Consider the following 16,317-nt stretch of genomic DNA (forward strand, 5'->3'; position numbering starts at 1 on the left):
ACAATGGACCGGGGTGAAGCAAACGTCAATCAATATAAGTTTCCGGGAATGGAGAGGGGTGAGAGAAATGGTTTCCACTGACCTATAAGACCATCCGTTGGTAAATTGGAATAACCTAATTTTTTGAAGTCTTCATTTTCTCAGAACTTGAAACGCACACCTGTAGAGGAGACACTTCATCAAGGGACACTGAATCGAATCCTACATTATTAATTGTTGAAGTGTTGAATGCTAGGTTGATCTCTTGCACTTCCATTCATCTTCATGTTTTGGGGCTTATTCCATATTTCTCAGCTCCGACTCTCAGGTAAGCATGTTGGCAGGTGGATTTGTATTCACCAGTTGGTCTTAAAGGTCCCCTATTATACTGATTTTCATCAATATATTACAGGTCTCAGATATATACAAAACATGTTTCTGAAGCTCGACAAACGTAATCCCATAATCCCCTCTGTTTCAGCCCTGTTTCCAAAGTGCTGATTCTCTGTCTGTTACTTTAGATGAAAATAAGGAGCCCCTCCCCACGCCCCTCTGAGAGAGATTTGGTTACAAAGAACTCAATGGTGCTCTAGGAGGAGATTCAGGTGATAAGGGGGGGGGGGGTTACCTTGGTTGCTGATTGGCTAAAGCCTCTTACACACCAAACTGACACCAAAGAAGACGGAACGTCGTCTCACGTCTCCTGCGTCTTGGCCATGTGTCGCACTGGAACACACCTCAAAGACTGATTCGCTAAGCTGAACAGCCAATTAGAGTGATTTATTTTGTAGACGGCATGTCGAATCAGCGGCGGAAGATGTCGGCACGGCTGAAAATCGGCTCGGTGTGTAACGACCTTAATGGTTACACAAGCCAACACAACGTTATGACATCATAAAGTGGCCACAATCTGATCAGCTCATTTCAGACAGGTTTTTATAGAAATGGATCAAAAAGAGAGAGAATCTTTGTTCCTGAAACTTTCAGAGTCTCTTTCCACAGAGGGGACACATGTTGATGTAGAAGAGACATGAAGAAGAGGGGACACATGTTGATGTAGAAGAGACATGAAGAAGAGGGGACACATGTTGATGTAGAAGAGACATGAAGAAGAGGGGACACATGTTGATGTAGAAGAGACATGAAGAAGAGGGGACACATGTTGATGTAGAAGAGACATGAAGAAGAGGGGACACATGTTGATGTAGAAGAGACATGAAGAAGAGGGGACACATGTTGATGTAGAAGAGACATGAAGAAGAGGGGACACATGTTGATGTAGAAGAGACATGAAGAAGAGGGGACACGTGTTGATGTAGAAGAGACATGAAGAAGAGGGGACACGTGTTGATGTAGAAGAGACATGAAGAAGAGGGGACACATGTTGATGTAGAAGAGACATGAAGAAGAGGGGACACATGTTGATGTAGAAGAGACATGAAGAAGAGGGGACACATGTTGATGTAGAAGAGACATGAAGAAGAGGGGACACATGTTGATGTAGAAGAGACATGAAGAAGAGGGGACACATGTTGATGTAGAAGAGACATGAGGAAGAGGGGACACATGTTGATGTAGAGGAGACATGAAGAAGAGGGGACACATGTTGATGTAGAAGAGACATGAAGAAGAGGGGACACATGTTGATGTAGAAGAGACATGAAGAAGAGGGGACACATGTTGATGTAGAAGAGACATGAAGAAGAGGGGACACATCAGGGCTCGAGCTTAAGGACGTCCCGTCGTCCCGGGGCCGAAAAAAATAGCGTCTGGGAGGATAAAAAATAATTTTGGGACGAATTTGGGACGAGAGTTAAAATAAAAATACCCTGCTAACTCTACTACAAATGGCGATGAAAATGAAACCGACTGCACGTTTTGTGTAGCACAGTTATTAAACCTCATTGTCAACATAAACACACATGCACAAAACATTTAGCAACCCGCGAAATACACACACACACACACACACACACACACACAATGTACGTGGCTACAGCTGTGCCGCTGGCTGTCAGCCAGCCACACAGCTTGCTGTGCCCGCGAATTCCTGGCCCGCAAATTTGCGGGTCTAGCTATGTACTGAGTGTGTGTAGTTCGCGGGTTGAGTGATGTACAATGACAATGGCATCCCGTGGAGGAATTCTGAAATGTTTTACCATTACATCACAAAAACGCACAGCAGAACCAGACCCTGGAGCGCCGGCCTCTTTATTTACTTACTCCTCTTCATCCCCTATGGTATAAGGCTGAGAAGAGAACCCTCCATCGTATTTAGTCCTGAGCAATATGCTGCCTCTCCCCATCTAGGGATGGGTACCGAGCCCCGGTATTAAACGGACCCCAGGCCGGAATTATTAAAGACAGTGGTAACGTTAAGCTCCGACGTTATCGGACTTTTTGTCGGTACTGGGGACATCTAAAAAATATATGTCATATGTATTATTGCTACATACACATTATATCGCAGTTTTACTTTCGCCAGCTCCGTTTCTAATATGCAATAAGACTACAACATGCGTCTATGATGTATTTTCGGGCTTTCCAATCCAGACGAGATCTCTCTCTCCCGTCTGTGTGCGAGGGGGCCGTCTGTAAAGGTCTCCTGACTGTTACAGACTGTCATCCTGGTTAGTGGTTACTCTGGGTTCTGTCTTCAGGACAGAGTGTTGGATTGTTTTGTTAATTGGATGGGACTTGATTGGATTCAATATTAGAGTAACTTTCTCGTTTGTTTAAATATATTTGGCCTTTGTTTATGTGATTGAATGATTTACTCAAATAAAAAGGTTGATGAATTATCATCTAATGATTTGTATGATGTTTTATTTATGTTAAAGGTCACTTTGAATGATTTTAACTAATGATAATGTAGAAAAACTAACATTTTAAATTCGGGATGGTCCACATTAATTTCGGGACGGCTTGGATTGTATTTCGGGACGGTTCCGGGAGGATGGTGAAAAAAGTTAGTCGAGGGCCCTGGGACACATGTTGATGTAGAAGAGACATGGAGAAGAGGGGACACATGTTGATGTAGAAGAGACATGGAGAAGAGGGGACACATGTTGATGTAGAAGAGACATGGAGAAGAGGGGACACATGTTGATGTAGAAGAGACATGAAGAAGAGGGGACACATGTTGATGTAGAAGAGACATGAAGAAGAGGGGACACATGTTGATGTAGAAGAGACATGAAGAAGAGGGGACACATGTTGATGTAGAAGAAACATGAAGAAGTGGGGACACATGTTGATGTAGAAGAGACATGAAGAAGAGGGGACACATGTTGATGTAGAAGAGACATGAAGAAGAGGGGACACATGTTGATGTAGAAGAGACATGAAGAAGAGGGGACACATGTTGATGTAGAAGAGACATGAAGAAGTGGGGACACATGTTGATGTAGAAGAGACATGAAGAAGAGGGGACACATGTTGATGTAGAAGAGACATGAAGAAGTGGGGACACATGTTGATGTAGAAGAGACATGAAGAAGAGGGGACACATGTTGATGTAGAAGAGACATGAAGAAGAGGGGACACATGTTGATGTAGAAGAGACATGAAGAAGTGGGGACACATGTTGATGTAGAAGAGACATGAAGAAGAGGGGACACATGTTGATGTAGAAGAGACATGAAGAAGAGGGGACACATGTTGATGTAGAAGAGACATGAAGAAGAGGGGACACATGTTGATGTAGAAGAGACATGAAGAAGAGGGGACACATGTTGATGTAGAAGAGACATGAAGAAGAGGGGACACATGTTGATGTAGAAGAGACATGAAGAAGAGGGGACACATGTTGATGTGGAAGAGACATGAAGAAGAGGGGACACATGTTGATGAAGAAGAGACATGAAGAAGAGGGGACACATGTTGATGTAGAAGAGACATGAAGAAGAGGGGACACATGTTGATGTAGAAGAGACATGAAGAAGTGGGGACACATGTTGATGTAGAAGAGACATGAAGAAGAGGGGACACATGTTGATGTAGAAGAGACATGAAGAAGAGGGGACACATGTTGATGTAGAAGAGACATGAAGAAGAGGGGACACATGTTGATGTAGAAGAGACATGAAGAAGAGGGGACACATGTTGATGTAGAAGAGACATGAAGAAGAGGGGACACATGTTGATGTAGAAGAGACATGAAGAAGAGGGGACACATGTTGATGTAGAAGAGACATGAAGAAGAGGGGACACATGTTGATGAAGAAGAGACATGAAGAAGAGGGGACACATGTTGATGTAGAAGAGACATGAAGAAGAGGGGACACATGTTGATGAAGAAGAGACATGAAGAAGAGGGGACACATGTTGATGTAGAAGAGACATGAAGAAGAGGGGACACATGTTGATGTAGAAGAGACATGAAGAAGAGGGGACACATGTTGATGTAGAAGAGACATGAAGAAGTGGGGACACATGTTGATGTAGAAGAGACATGAAGAAGAGGGGACACATGTTGATGTAGAAGAGACATGAAGAAGTGGGGACACATGTTGATGTAGAAGAGACATGAAGAAGAGGGGACACATGTTGATGTAGAAGAGACATGAAGAAGTGGGGACACATGTTGATGTAGAAGAGACATGAAGAAGAGGGGACACATGTTGATGTAGAAGAGACATGAAGAAGAGGGGACACATGTTGATGTAGAAGAGACATGAAGAAGTGGGGACACATGTTGATGTAGAAGAGACATGAAGAAGAGGGGACACATGTTGATGTAGAAGAGACATGAAGAAGAGGGGACACATGTTGATGTAGAAGAGACATGAAGAAGAGGGGACACATGTTGATGTAGAAGAGACATGAAGAAGAGGGGACACATGTTGATGTAGAAGAGACATGAAGAAGAGGGGACACATGTTGATGTAGAAGAGACATGAAGAAGAGGGGACACATGTTGATGTAGAAGAGACATGAAGAAGAGGGGACACATGTTGATGTGGAAGAGACATGAAGAAGAGGGGACACATGTTGATGAAGAAGAGACATGAAGAAGAGGGGACACATGTTGATGTAGAAGAGACATGAAGAAGAGGGGACACATGTTGATGTAGAAGAGACATGAAGAAGTGGGGACACATGTTGATGTAGAAGAGACATGAAGAAGAGGGGACACATGTTGATGTAGAAGAGACATGAAGAAGAGGGGACACATGTTGATGTAGAAGAGACATGAAGAAGAGGGGACACATGTTGATGTAGAAGAGACATGAAGAAGAGGGGACACATGTTGATGTAGAAGAGACATGAAGAAGAGGGGACACAGGTTGATGTAGAAGAGACATGAAGAAGAGGGGACACATGTTGATGTAGAAGAGACATGAAGAAGAGGGGACACATGTTGATGTAGAAGAGACATGAAGAAGAGGGGACACATGTTGATGTAGAAGAGACATGAAGAAGAGAGGACACATGTTGATGTAGAAGAGACATGGAGAAGTGGATTTTTGCATAATAGGTGACCTCTAAGTTAACCGAATAACACATAACTTGCTGTTATGGCATCATCATTTACGCACCAACAGCGATACTAAATTAGACGTAAACTTGGTTTTAACTGCTCGGATATCAGTGTCTTGTGTCTTGTGTTTACCAAATAAAAAACTGTAGTTCCTTCCATGTTGCAAGGTCAGCGGGAGATTAAATAAAACCAAAACCATCTGCATGATAAAATAAAACCAAGAGCTGATAGATTAAATATGTTTGTCTGTATAATGCCCGAACTGACGCAACAATCTGAAGATGTGATAAATAATCAGATTGAAGCTGTCTCTTCATAATTAAGTACAGATCAGCAAGTCTGCCAATACCACAACGCAAAAGCCTTCGAGCATTTTGGCAGATTGACCAAGACCTAAAAAGCTTTTCCACTGACAGTCATGGTTTAACCAGACACCGTTACTGTAAAGGCGTCAGCTAATTCTCCCTCAGCGCAACCGGCATATCACCTGTCGCCTTTGGCACAAATTTGTTTCCAGCATTCCCATGTTTTGTAATTGTCTGTGTAGTCACCACCTCCCCCTCGTCTCCGCCAAGCAATTACAAGATATCTGCGAGGCAATAAACCTGTAGGCAGCTTCCTCAGCACCACAACACAGAGTTGTGACTAAGCCCTGAGTCACGGAGCGGGAACAGAGCGTTGTACCTGTAGAGCAACAACGTAAGTGGTCTTTAAAAGCAGGATAGTAATTTTCACTTTCCGTGCAGCGAGACGGTCGGCCCCCTCCGGCTCTTTGAATCACAGGAAGATGCACCGGCAGCCAAATAAATCGCGCTGCCAGTGCAAAGGGCGGGGCGGGCGGTGTGCAAACACAAAAGCAAAGTGGAGGCAATTGAAAAGGACAAGATACATTATGTGAAATGGGATGGAAGTAGAAAGAAACTTAGAAGCTTGATGAATGAAGGAACACATGAAAATAAATCTACAGTAAGAAGATAAATGGTCAAAAACTGCTTATTTATTAAAGCCATGTCAAGTATTTATGTATATATTAAAGTATATGGAAGGAAATGCAGAGTGAGAGGAAAAGGACTTCTTTATCATATCAATTTAATGGGATGTATGTAGATTTTATAAGACTAATAAACCCCTTAAAAAAGTAAATACAAATAGTGGTTGATTAAAAGACAAGTTGATTAAATACAGCGGAAGCGAGGCAGGGTGCCAAGAAAGGCTTATTTATCAATGTCAATGATATCTGTAATTTATTAGACATTTAAAACTAAAATAATGTTGTTAATTAGAGCAGTGGTTCTCAACTGGTGGGTCGCAACCCAAAAGTGGGCCGCGGACCCGTTTGAAGTGGGTCGCAGAAAATAAATTGAAGGAAAAAAATATATTTTTGGAAAAAGGTCAAACTTTTATTTTGAAGGCCCGATTTTCTAACGCTGTGCATGCAGTAGGCGTTGGACTGGAAGTACCGGAGACCATAAACGGTTTCTCAATAAAACGTCTTTGCTGATGTTTTTCGAGTCGTCGCCAATCAGAATCAAGATAGTTGCCGGAAGTCCCCACGGAGAATAACTTTGCGGTATAACTCTTCTTTATACATCCATGGGTACAACTTCAGATGCAAATGAACACGTAATGAAATATGACCCCCGGTTTGATGATTGACAGGTCACAGAACAATGGGGGCTATCTACCCTTACCCACAATTTAAAGTATTTCACACAGACTCTCTCCTCTTTGCTCTTCTCTCTGTGAGGAGCAGCAAGATGTCAGAACTAAGTGAAAAACAAACAATGGCATAATATATTATTAAAATGTTGGGTAGTAATATATTTATTTTCTTCTCAGAGTACCAGAATGCGTAGTTTATATGTTAATATTTCTAAAAATCTCCTGGGGTTGGGTTTTCAGCATGTGCCTTTTTATGTTATACAGTTCATCTTTGATTCCATCATCTCATTAAACCTTTTTTAAAGGCATTATTTTGTTCTGTGAAGGGATATAAGGGATATATGCACTGTACTTCACTTTCATTAATATTGTATTCTGAAAAGCGTATATATTACAGCACCATTTTTTGTTGAATAGATTTGAGTGGTTCAAAATGTCGGGTCGCGATCTATTGACTAAGGAAAAAGTGGGTCCCGAGGCCTGACCAGTTGAGAACCACTGAATTAGAGGATAAGCTAAAGTCAAAACAATATAAAGAAACATAAAGGAACAAATGGAAAGAAATGTAGACCAAGAGGAGAATAAGTTATTAATGAAAGGATATCAATTAGAAGTAATATTAATGACTTATATCAGGCTGGAAAAGGTGGTTAATTGATGGTTAACCTTCAGGACAGACACACACACACACACACACACACACACACACACACACACACACACACACACTCACACACACACGTGTCGTCCATGCCCATGAGTTGTCTTTGTCTCCATGAGGAGTGCAGGCCAGACGGAAATGAGCCCTCTGTTATTTGGACTGAGTGTTGTCATTAATTCTGTCTGCATCAAACACAGCACATGTTATTTACACTAAAGACCACAATCTGGCTTTGAAGGACTCCGAGCATGTGTGTGTGTGTGTGTGTGTGTGTGTGTGTGTGTGTGAGCGGAGTCACCACAATGACAATCACTTTGTTCTTCCTCCGCTTTTCTGCACCTTTTTTCATCTCTTTCAGTGTCTTTGCTGGGTTTTGTAGTATCGTGTTTCGTCTGGTAATGAGCGAAACAAAGCCACCTTAGTAATGACAACATCTCAGCAGGATTCCTACACATTTAGAAACAATTCAAATAAGTTGTTTCCAGTAAAAGTAGAAGCAAAGTGCCACAGAAAACTGCCATTATCAGTATTTCCATGATAACAGTCGGGCACAATTAATCCAAATTGTATGGAAATCGCAATATAGACTATTGCAATATTCAAATCAATGAAGAACAATAATTGTTACAGGGTAAATATGTATTAAAATTGTATTTTCGATGAAGTTTTGTCGAGCTGCAGACATATCCCGCCCTACAAATGTATTCTACAAACATATTTGGTACATTTTAATATATTTTTCAATGATAATGAGAATAATGATGAGTCAAAATAATCTCAATTATTGCATTTTTCCATATCGTGCAGCTCTAATGAACAGATTTAGTTTCTACTCGTCTTCAGTTGAACATATTTAGCAGTTTGTAAGTAAAACCAACCATTTCCAAAACAATCCAGACTTTTCTCCGGCTCATTTTCTCCACACAGTGAGGTTGTAACAGGCTTTGATGCTCCAATTGCCATGAAACCAAGCCATAAATGGCTGTGGAAACTTTCAATTTAGCCATTAAAAAACACCCAGAACTGTGTTTCTCCTCCACGCCAGAATTAATCCGGTTTCACAGCTGCGACAAGTGCATGTCTGCGAGGGCGGCTCATGTCGGTGAGACTGCATGTTTCAGTCTGCCACTTAAAAGACTCCCTTTTTTATAACCAAACAAGAATGTTTTTGTCAAACTGTTTTATTTACGCACTCGAGACGTACAAGTAGAGACGAAAGCATTCAGGAGCTTTTTTAATTGTATGCAAAACAGCCATTGATTGACAGTTGTGCGGCCCTCGTTGTTGCGCAACATGTAAATGAAGCCATATGTGTCCTTGGGCAAGACACTTCACCTGAACTTGCTCCTGTGGGTATTGTCCACAGTATCTGACCATTGCATGTATGATATATGTGTAAGGTGTGTATATGTAAAGCGCTTTGAGTCATTGAAAAAGCGCTATAATAAATGTAAGGAATTAATATTATTAATGATATGAGCTGCCAAGTAGGGCATTATTAAAGAATACTAAATCATTGGGAAATTACCAGCAATCACAGCAGATAAGACGATGGGGAATATGCTTGGTAGGAAAGTTCACTCTTGCTGTTGTGTGCCTACAATCTATACATCAAATTACATAAATTGACACTTCTGTCATTCGGAGCCAGATCTATTTTCTGCTCTGCTCCATTATGTTTCCAAACTTGTCTCGACAGGCCATTCGAATTCCTCCACAGGACTCAGTGACAGTGAGGAGGCCTTTGTGTTCCCTGTGATTTCAGATCGAGGCTTAATGCACGCACATCCACCCGCCAGACTCAAAGCAGACTGTCAACATGTTTTGGTTGCACAGATCCAGATGTTTTCCAAATGTACAACTCCTCAAACGGCACTGGACGAGACTTTTGAGGGTCCGGTAGGATTAGAATAATGTTTTAATAACGACTTGGATTATTAAGTAATTCCTGAAGTTCTCAAATTATTTCTGCACACTTTTCCAGCTTTTGATTTGCATAAAATCCCCCCAACATTTGACTCAAAGCGTGGCTCTTTTTTCTGTCTGGCTCTCAGTCTGCTCATGTTTTCCATGCCAGAATCAGCCGATTATTCATCCCCCTCTTCATTCGTTTCTTGGCCCTTAAGAAAAAAGGGATTTTTCACCTGAGTCAGGATGAAGTTGTGGATGTTTGAAATACATTGAGGCTCGCCCACAGGCTATTCTCGATCCAGGGGAATTACACGCGAACCGAGGAGAGTCACAGATATCAAATGTACTGGAATTGATGAATAACCTCCAAAAAGCACCGGGGTAAAGCCGGGTCCAACACGTCTCTCTGACAGACGGTGTTTTGTTGTTGAGCCCTATCATGAACAGGCTGATTCATTGATCAGATGACATGAGAACACACATCTGCATTAAACCATTTAAAACTTGATGTTTCACTCAGAAATATGGTTCAAATTGAGAAAAAAGCATTGAAAAAAAAGTGTTAATATCCTATCAAGCTTGGTTTAGCTTCCATTATGTAAAGAACTATGGATGACCGTATAAATACAAATGACTCAATAAGTTTCAGGGTGTGTATTATGGGACGCATGAACACAATAAGTTGTCTTTCTTGATTTTGTATAATGACAAGACACTTCTATTGTTTCTTTAGAGGGATGAGCATGTCAGGAAGAGGTCACCGAGTGTGTTGAAATGTGTCTTTGTTTTGAATGATAAATAGACATTTAGTCTGCAGGTGTGTGTGGGTGCCAGCAAATGCCTCATAGAGAATGAACCCATTGTGGTTTCAGGAAAAGAACATGAAGGGTTATCTGGATTCAAAAACATTACAGAGAAAGACAAGAAGAGTCATTCTCATTACTGTAAAGTGTAGTAATCGAAGGTTCCTAACAAGTGTCAGCCACGAGCTGCTCAAATTCTCTATATGATAGGAAAGGAGCTTCAATGCTTCCTTTATTAACTCCTTGAGGATACACTGGACCACCCTTTAGGAAAGTAAAGGGGATAATGCTGTCCCGTAAGGCTTTGCAACATTTAAAATGGCCGTATCTGGAAACAACTGTGATTGTGACTGGCAGATCATCTAACTTACAGTGCGTGTTTTTATCTTAGGACATATCTTGCTAAAGTGCTTAATGTTCTGAGTGATCACTGAGGTAAAGGACAAGACGTTAGGAAAACACGTTTTTGTACACAGCTATCTGGCTACATCTACTGGACCGCCTGCGACACTTCAGATTTATCAAAGGAGAATCAAAGCGTGGTGGCTTAAAGAGAAAGGAGAGTTATAAGGGCATTGTGGAAGGGTGTGTGTGTGTGTGTGTGTGTGTGTGTGTGTGTGTGTGTGTGTGTGCGTGTGTATGACAGGAGCTCTAACACTTTGATATCTCTCTCTCACACACACACACACATTATTATTAAAAAACTGTGTCTGTCCCTTTCAGTCATAGCCTTGGGATCAGGATGTAAAGTTAGCAACCTGTGTGTGTGTGTGTGTGTGTGTGTGTGTGCGTGCGTGCGTGCGTGCGTGCGTGCGTGCGTGCGTGCGTGCGTGCGTGCGTGCGTTACCTGGTATATCCTGAAGGGGATGAATCTGAAGCCTCCGTCCTCGGTGGGATATTCCATCAGCTTTCTGTTCATGGCCCAGAACTGATCGAACTTATCTGTGACAACAAAAAGTAAAAGTATAAACTTAAATATATATATATATATAAATATGCATATGAAGATATATATGAATGAATATGAATATATATATAATGAATATGACACTTATTTGACTTACATTTTATTCATGTGTGCTTACTTCTTTACTGAATATGTTAGTCTCCTATTTAATGTTGTCTTTTCTGCACTATGCCTTCTTGCTAATTTCTCCGCTGTGGGTCAAATAAAGATTTTTGTCAGCGATGAAGAAGCTGCTCTTCAAGATGGACGGGGTTATATTGGATTTGCTCATTGGTTCTCACCAACACAGGAGACGGAGACTCGCTCCTCCATCTTAGATCTTTACGAAATGATTCCACCCAACATGTGCTGGTTTCAAACCCTCCTTCTCTCCTCTCACTTTCACAAGAGCCTCCTGTTTTCTCTCCGATCGATGAAAGTAAGCGCCATCACTGTTTCTCTGTCTCTGTTTCTGGTCTCTTTTGGACGTGAAAGTTTTGCTTTAAATAAGTTTCATCTCTCACTTCCCTGATGTTTGGATTAGTTCTCAAGTGTTTCCTGTTTTTGATGTCGTTACAAAGAGATGGCAAGAACGAGGGCTGGCCGATATGGAGAAAAACTAATATCACAATATTTCAGATATAGATATGGTAGGGTTGACCTAGGGAGACTTCACAATATATTAACATAATGATTGATAGATAGATAGATAGATAGATAGGTAGGTAGATAGGTAGATAGGTAGATAGGTAGATAGGTAGATAGGTAGATAGGTAGATAGGTAGATAGGTAGATAGGTAGATAGGTAGATAGGTAGATAGGTAGATAGGTAGATAGGTAGATAGGTAGATAGGTAGATAGATAGGTAGATGGGTAGATGGATAGATGGATAGATAGATAGATAGATAGATAGATAGATAGATAGATAGATAGATAGATAGATAGATAGATAGATAGATAGATAGATAGATGGATAGATAGATAGAATCGGAGGGATGAAACCCTCTTTAATGGTCACATATGCTTATAACGTGTAATAAAAAGTGGGTAAAAGCAAGATAGAAGTCAGGTATATAAGAAAATTGCCTGACTTAACTGTAATGCATCCTTTAAATCAAGTGAACCACACTTATGCAATATGACCATGTTTAAAACCTTAGTCGATATGTAATTTCACATCACAGTATAGATATAATATTGATGTTTTGCCGAGCATGAACCACTCCCTGCACTTTCAAAACACTTCGTATATTCCTCTAAAGCAGGGGTTCCCAAACCTTTCAGCCCGCGACCCCCAAAATAACAGTGCCTCAGTGACTCCCTGTCGGGGAGTCACTGAGTTTTCTGCACTCTCGCGGGAATATCTCCGCAATGGAGCGACCTTAAGTTTCACTTTCGATTGCTTGATATAGCCCAGCGCCACACCTTCGTCAAACATGTTGCCACTTGTTTGTACCATTTTCAGGCGATTTGTAATCTGTCCTACAAAAACGATGTGTTTTTTTGGATTTCAAGAAGCATATAGAACAAACAATGGATGTATTTTAAGAACATTTATCCATGCTGGAAGTAGATTTAGATGTTAGGAGTGAGATAGAGATTATTATCTAATATATGCATCTGATGAAGCATTGCATGAAGTCTGTTGATGATCAGAGGCTGTTGTTAGACCATCCAGGCCTCAGAGAGTTAAACCTGGGCCTGCGACCATAGTCTTTTGTTTTGAGAATCCACAGTGGAAGTTTGTGTCGTACTACATGCGGTGTATTTTGCATTTCTCTCAGTAGCCAACGATCTGCGAGTCTGTTGGACATAAACTCCGTAATAAATGTAGTCTACATTTTCATAAGAGGTGTAAAACCTGAGAGCATTTTAAATCGCATTTGAACTAAATGCTTATATAATCTGTATTTGTATTGTTGATTTAATAATAATAATAATAATAATAATAATAATAATAATAATAATAAATTACATCTTTTTTTTTTCTTTTTTTTTCTTAGAGCGCTTTTACAGGTGCTCAAAGCGCTTTACAAGTATACATTACACATATTAGACATGCAAGAGTCATTACTGCGGACATTACCCACAGGAGCAAATGCGGGTGAAGTGTCTTGCCCAAGGACACAACGGCCTGACCCGAGGCGGGATTCGAACTGGAGTTCACCAACGCCCCTTGATCTGATGACCAACGCTCTAACCATCCATCCATCCATCCATCTTCTCCCGCTTATCCATGGTCGGGTCGCGGGGGTAGCAGTTCCAGCAGAGAGCCCCATACTTTCTTTTCCCTGGCGACATCAACCAGCTCTGACTGGGGGATCCCAAGGCGCTCTCAGGCCAGCGAAGAGATATAATCCCTCCACCTGGTCCTAGGTCTACCCCTTGGTCTCTTCCCAGCTGGACGTGCCTGGAACACCTCCCTAGGGAGGCGCCCAGGTGGCATCCTAACTAGGTGCCCGAACCACCTCAACTGGCTCCTTTCGACGCGAAGGAGGAGCGGCTCAACTCCGAGTCCCTCCCTGATGACCGAACTTCTCACCTTATCCCTAAGGGAGACACCAGCCACCCTGCGGAGAAAACCCATCTCGGCCGCTTGTATACGCTCTAACCACTGCGCCAAAACCAAAAAAACGCCAAAACCGCCTAATGTGTGAACGAGGCGGTATAGAGAAGGTTAAGCTGTCATTATTAGGCTGTAATTTGTTATATACTGCTGGAGTGGTAAGCAGGCCTATTGTTTTGGATATTTGTGGAGTTCGGTGGTCCGCGAGTGTTTTTTTATTGGTAGTCCTCGGTATGAAAAAGTTTGAAAAGCACTGCTCTAGTGGATTGCCTCGTTGCGGGGACATTATACAGATGGCTAGTCGGCCCCTGAAAAATGTCTATGCAGACGTTATTATTAATAATAATATGAAATAAATTGATTAAAACAATTGGAGAAAAAAAATTAATTACATTTGTTGTAATGATCTCGCGACCCCCACTCGGGGAACCCCTGCTCTAAAGAATCTGTCAAAAATGAAATGGATAATGTTCTCTCTCTTGTGTTCAGATGAGTCAGAGCTCCTTCTACTAGTTTCAGGGGAAAGTAACAAAAAAGCCTCTGAAGTTTTGCAGGATTTGTTTTGCAAATGTATTCAAAACATTGTCAGTTCCAGAAGCAAAGAATGAACAGTTACTTATTTCCAGTTTCCTGACCATCATTTGCATTGCAATTAGTCAACAATGCTGTTTGTGAAATATATAATAAACACATGGTATATATTATATCTTAACAGCATATTAGCTTAGAAGGAAAAGTGATTTTTAAGGGGTATTGAGTTTTAAAAACAAGCCTTAATAGATATAGAATAGAATATAGACAATATTTTGAACATGAATATTATTATCAGGCTCCAAAACAACAAATAAAAAACGAACTAAAGCAGATTAATTAAGCATTTCGGCGACTGTTGGAACTACTGCAAACAAATATTATTGTATAATTTGTATTATTATTGTTTAAGTCACTGCAAAAATCATGCAAACATGTCATATTTGTTGCTTCCAGGTTACGCAATATTGAATGTAATACTTTTTAATTTTGCTTCTTGATTTTGGACCAAACGGAAGACATTTGGAGGCATTACATTTGGCTTTCAGACCTGATGTACAATGTTAACCCTTCATAGACGAATAACTGATTCATTAATCCCAGATGTAACGTAGGGATTAAAAGCAAGTGTAAGTCATTCTTAACGAAAAATATGCAGATGATGAGAATTAAAGATCAAAACAAAGGTGACATATTTATAAATAACTGACCCAGAGGCAGATGGTCTGATCGACTTGACCTGCAGTGATTCCAGGAATCTCACCCCACGCTTTGAGTTTACTTTTCAAAGACAAGCTCAAACCTCAAACTTAAAACACCCCCGACCCCCACAGTGACCTACTACCACATCACAGTCGTCGTCCCCCCCCGTCCCCCCCACACCTACACAAACCACCACAATCACAGCCAATAGGAAATCAATCTGTCGAGACACATGGGTGGAAACGGAAGGAGAAGCTGGTGGGTGTTTCTGTGGGAGACGTTTGGAAGTGGAGGCTTCAAAGACTGCTATCAGACTGGAGGGAGATGCGTGTGTGTGTGTGTGTGTGTGTGTGTGTGTGTGTGCCCTCCTCACCATTTAGCCTGCTCATTCACAGCTGCTTATAGAATAGTCCATGTGTATATTTATGTGTGTGTGCCCTCCTCACCTTTAAGCATGCTCACACAGAGATGCTTAAATACATGTGTGTGTGTGTGTGTGTGTGTGTGTGTGTGTGTGTGTGTGCCCTCCTCACCATTTAGCCTGCTCATTCACAGCTGCTTATAGAATAGTCCATGTGTATATTTATGTGTGTGTGCCCTCCTCACCTTTAAGCATGCTCACACAGAGATGCTTAAATACACGTGTGTGTGTGTGTGTGTGTGTGTGTGTGTGTGTGTGTGTGTGTGTGTGTGTGTGTGTCTCACCGTTCTGCAGGCCCATCCACAGCTGCTTGTGGTCTTTCTTCTGCATGTCGTTGACCACTTGGCTCTTGTGTTTGAGGGCGTCGGCCTCCTTGATGCTGGACATGAAGTGCGCCTCGATCACAGAGTGGGACGGGCAGTGCAGCAGGTCACGCTCCGGGAAATTCTGACACATGCAGAAGAAAATAATTATTTAAAGATTCTTTAAATAATTATTTAGTTCTTGGTGGGCCAATTGGTGCAGGAGGGCTTCAACAAAAGCTGGCAGACATTAAAGGTCCCCTGTTATACTGTTTTCCATCAATATATCACAGGTCTCAGATACATCCAGAACATGTCTCTGATTGGCTGAAACACCAAACAGATTCTCTG

The 16,317-nt window shown here is 41.4% G+C and overlaps 1 protein-coding gene across 2 annotated transcripts in view; it reads right to left on the reverse strand.

The window, feature by feature from the left end:
• atg5 (ATG5 autophagy related 5 homolog (S. cerevisiae)) overlaps positions 1-16,317 on the reverse strand; it is a 60,152-nt gene that overhangs the window by 33,033 nt on the left and 10,802 nt on the right. For both annotated transcript variants that reach the window (XM_034236312.1, XM_034236311.1), the window contains exons 5-6: positions 15,949-16,111; positions 11,346-11,440 (exon numbers count right to left, since the gene is read on the reverse strand). In XM_034236312.1, the coding sequence (XP_034092203.1) occupies positions 11,346-11,440; positions 15,949-16,111 (258 nt within the window). The remainder of the gene's footprint in view (positions 1-11,345; positions 11,441-15,948; positions 16,112-16,317) is intronic.

The sequence above is a fragment of the Gymnodraco acuticeps genome, unplaced genomic scaffold, assembly GCF_902827175.1.
Source record: "Gymnodraco acuticeps unplaced genomic scaffold, fGymAcu1.1, whole genome shotgun sequence".
NCBI classification, from domain to species: domain Eukaryota; kingdom Metazoa; phylum Chordata; class Actinopteri; order Perciformes; family Bathydraconidae; genus Gymnodraco; species Gymnodraco acuticeps.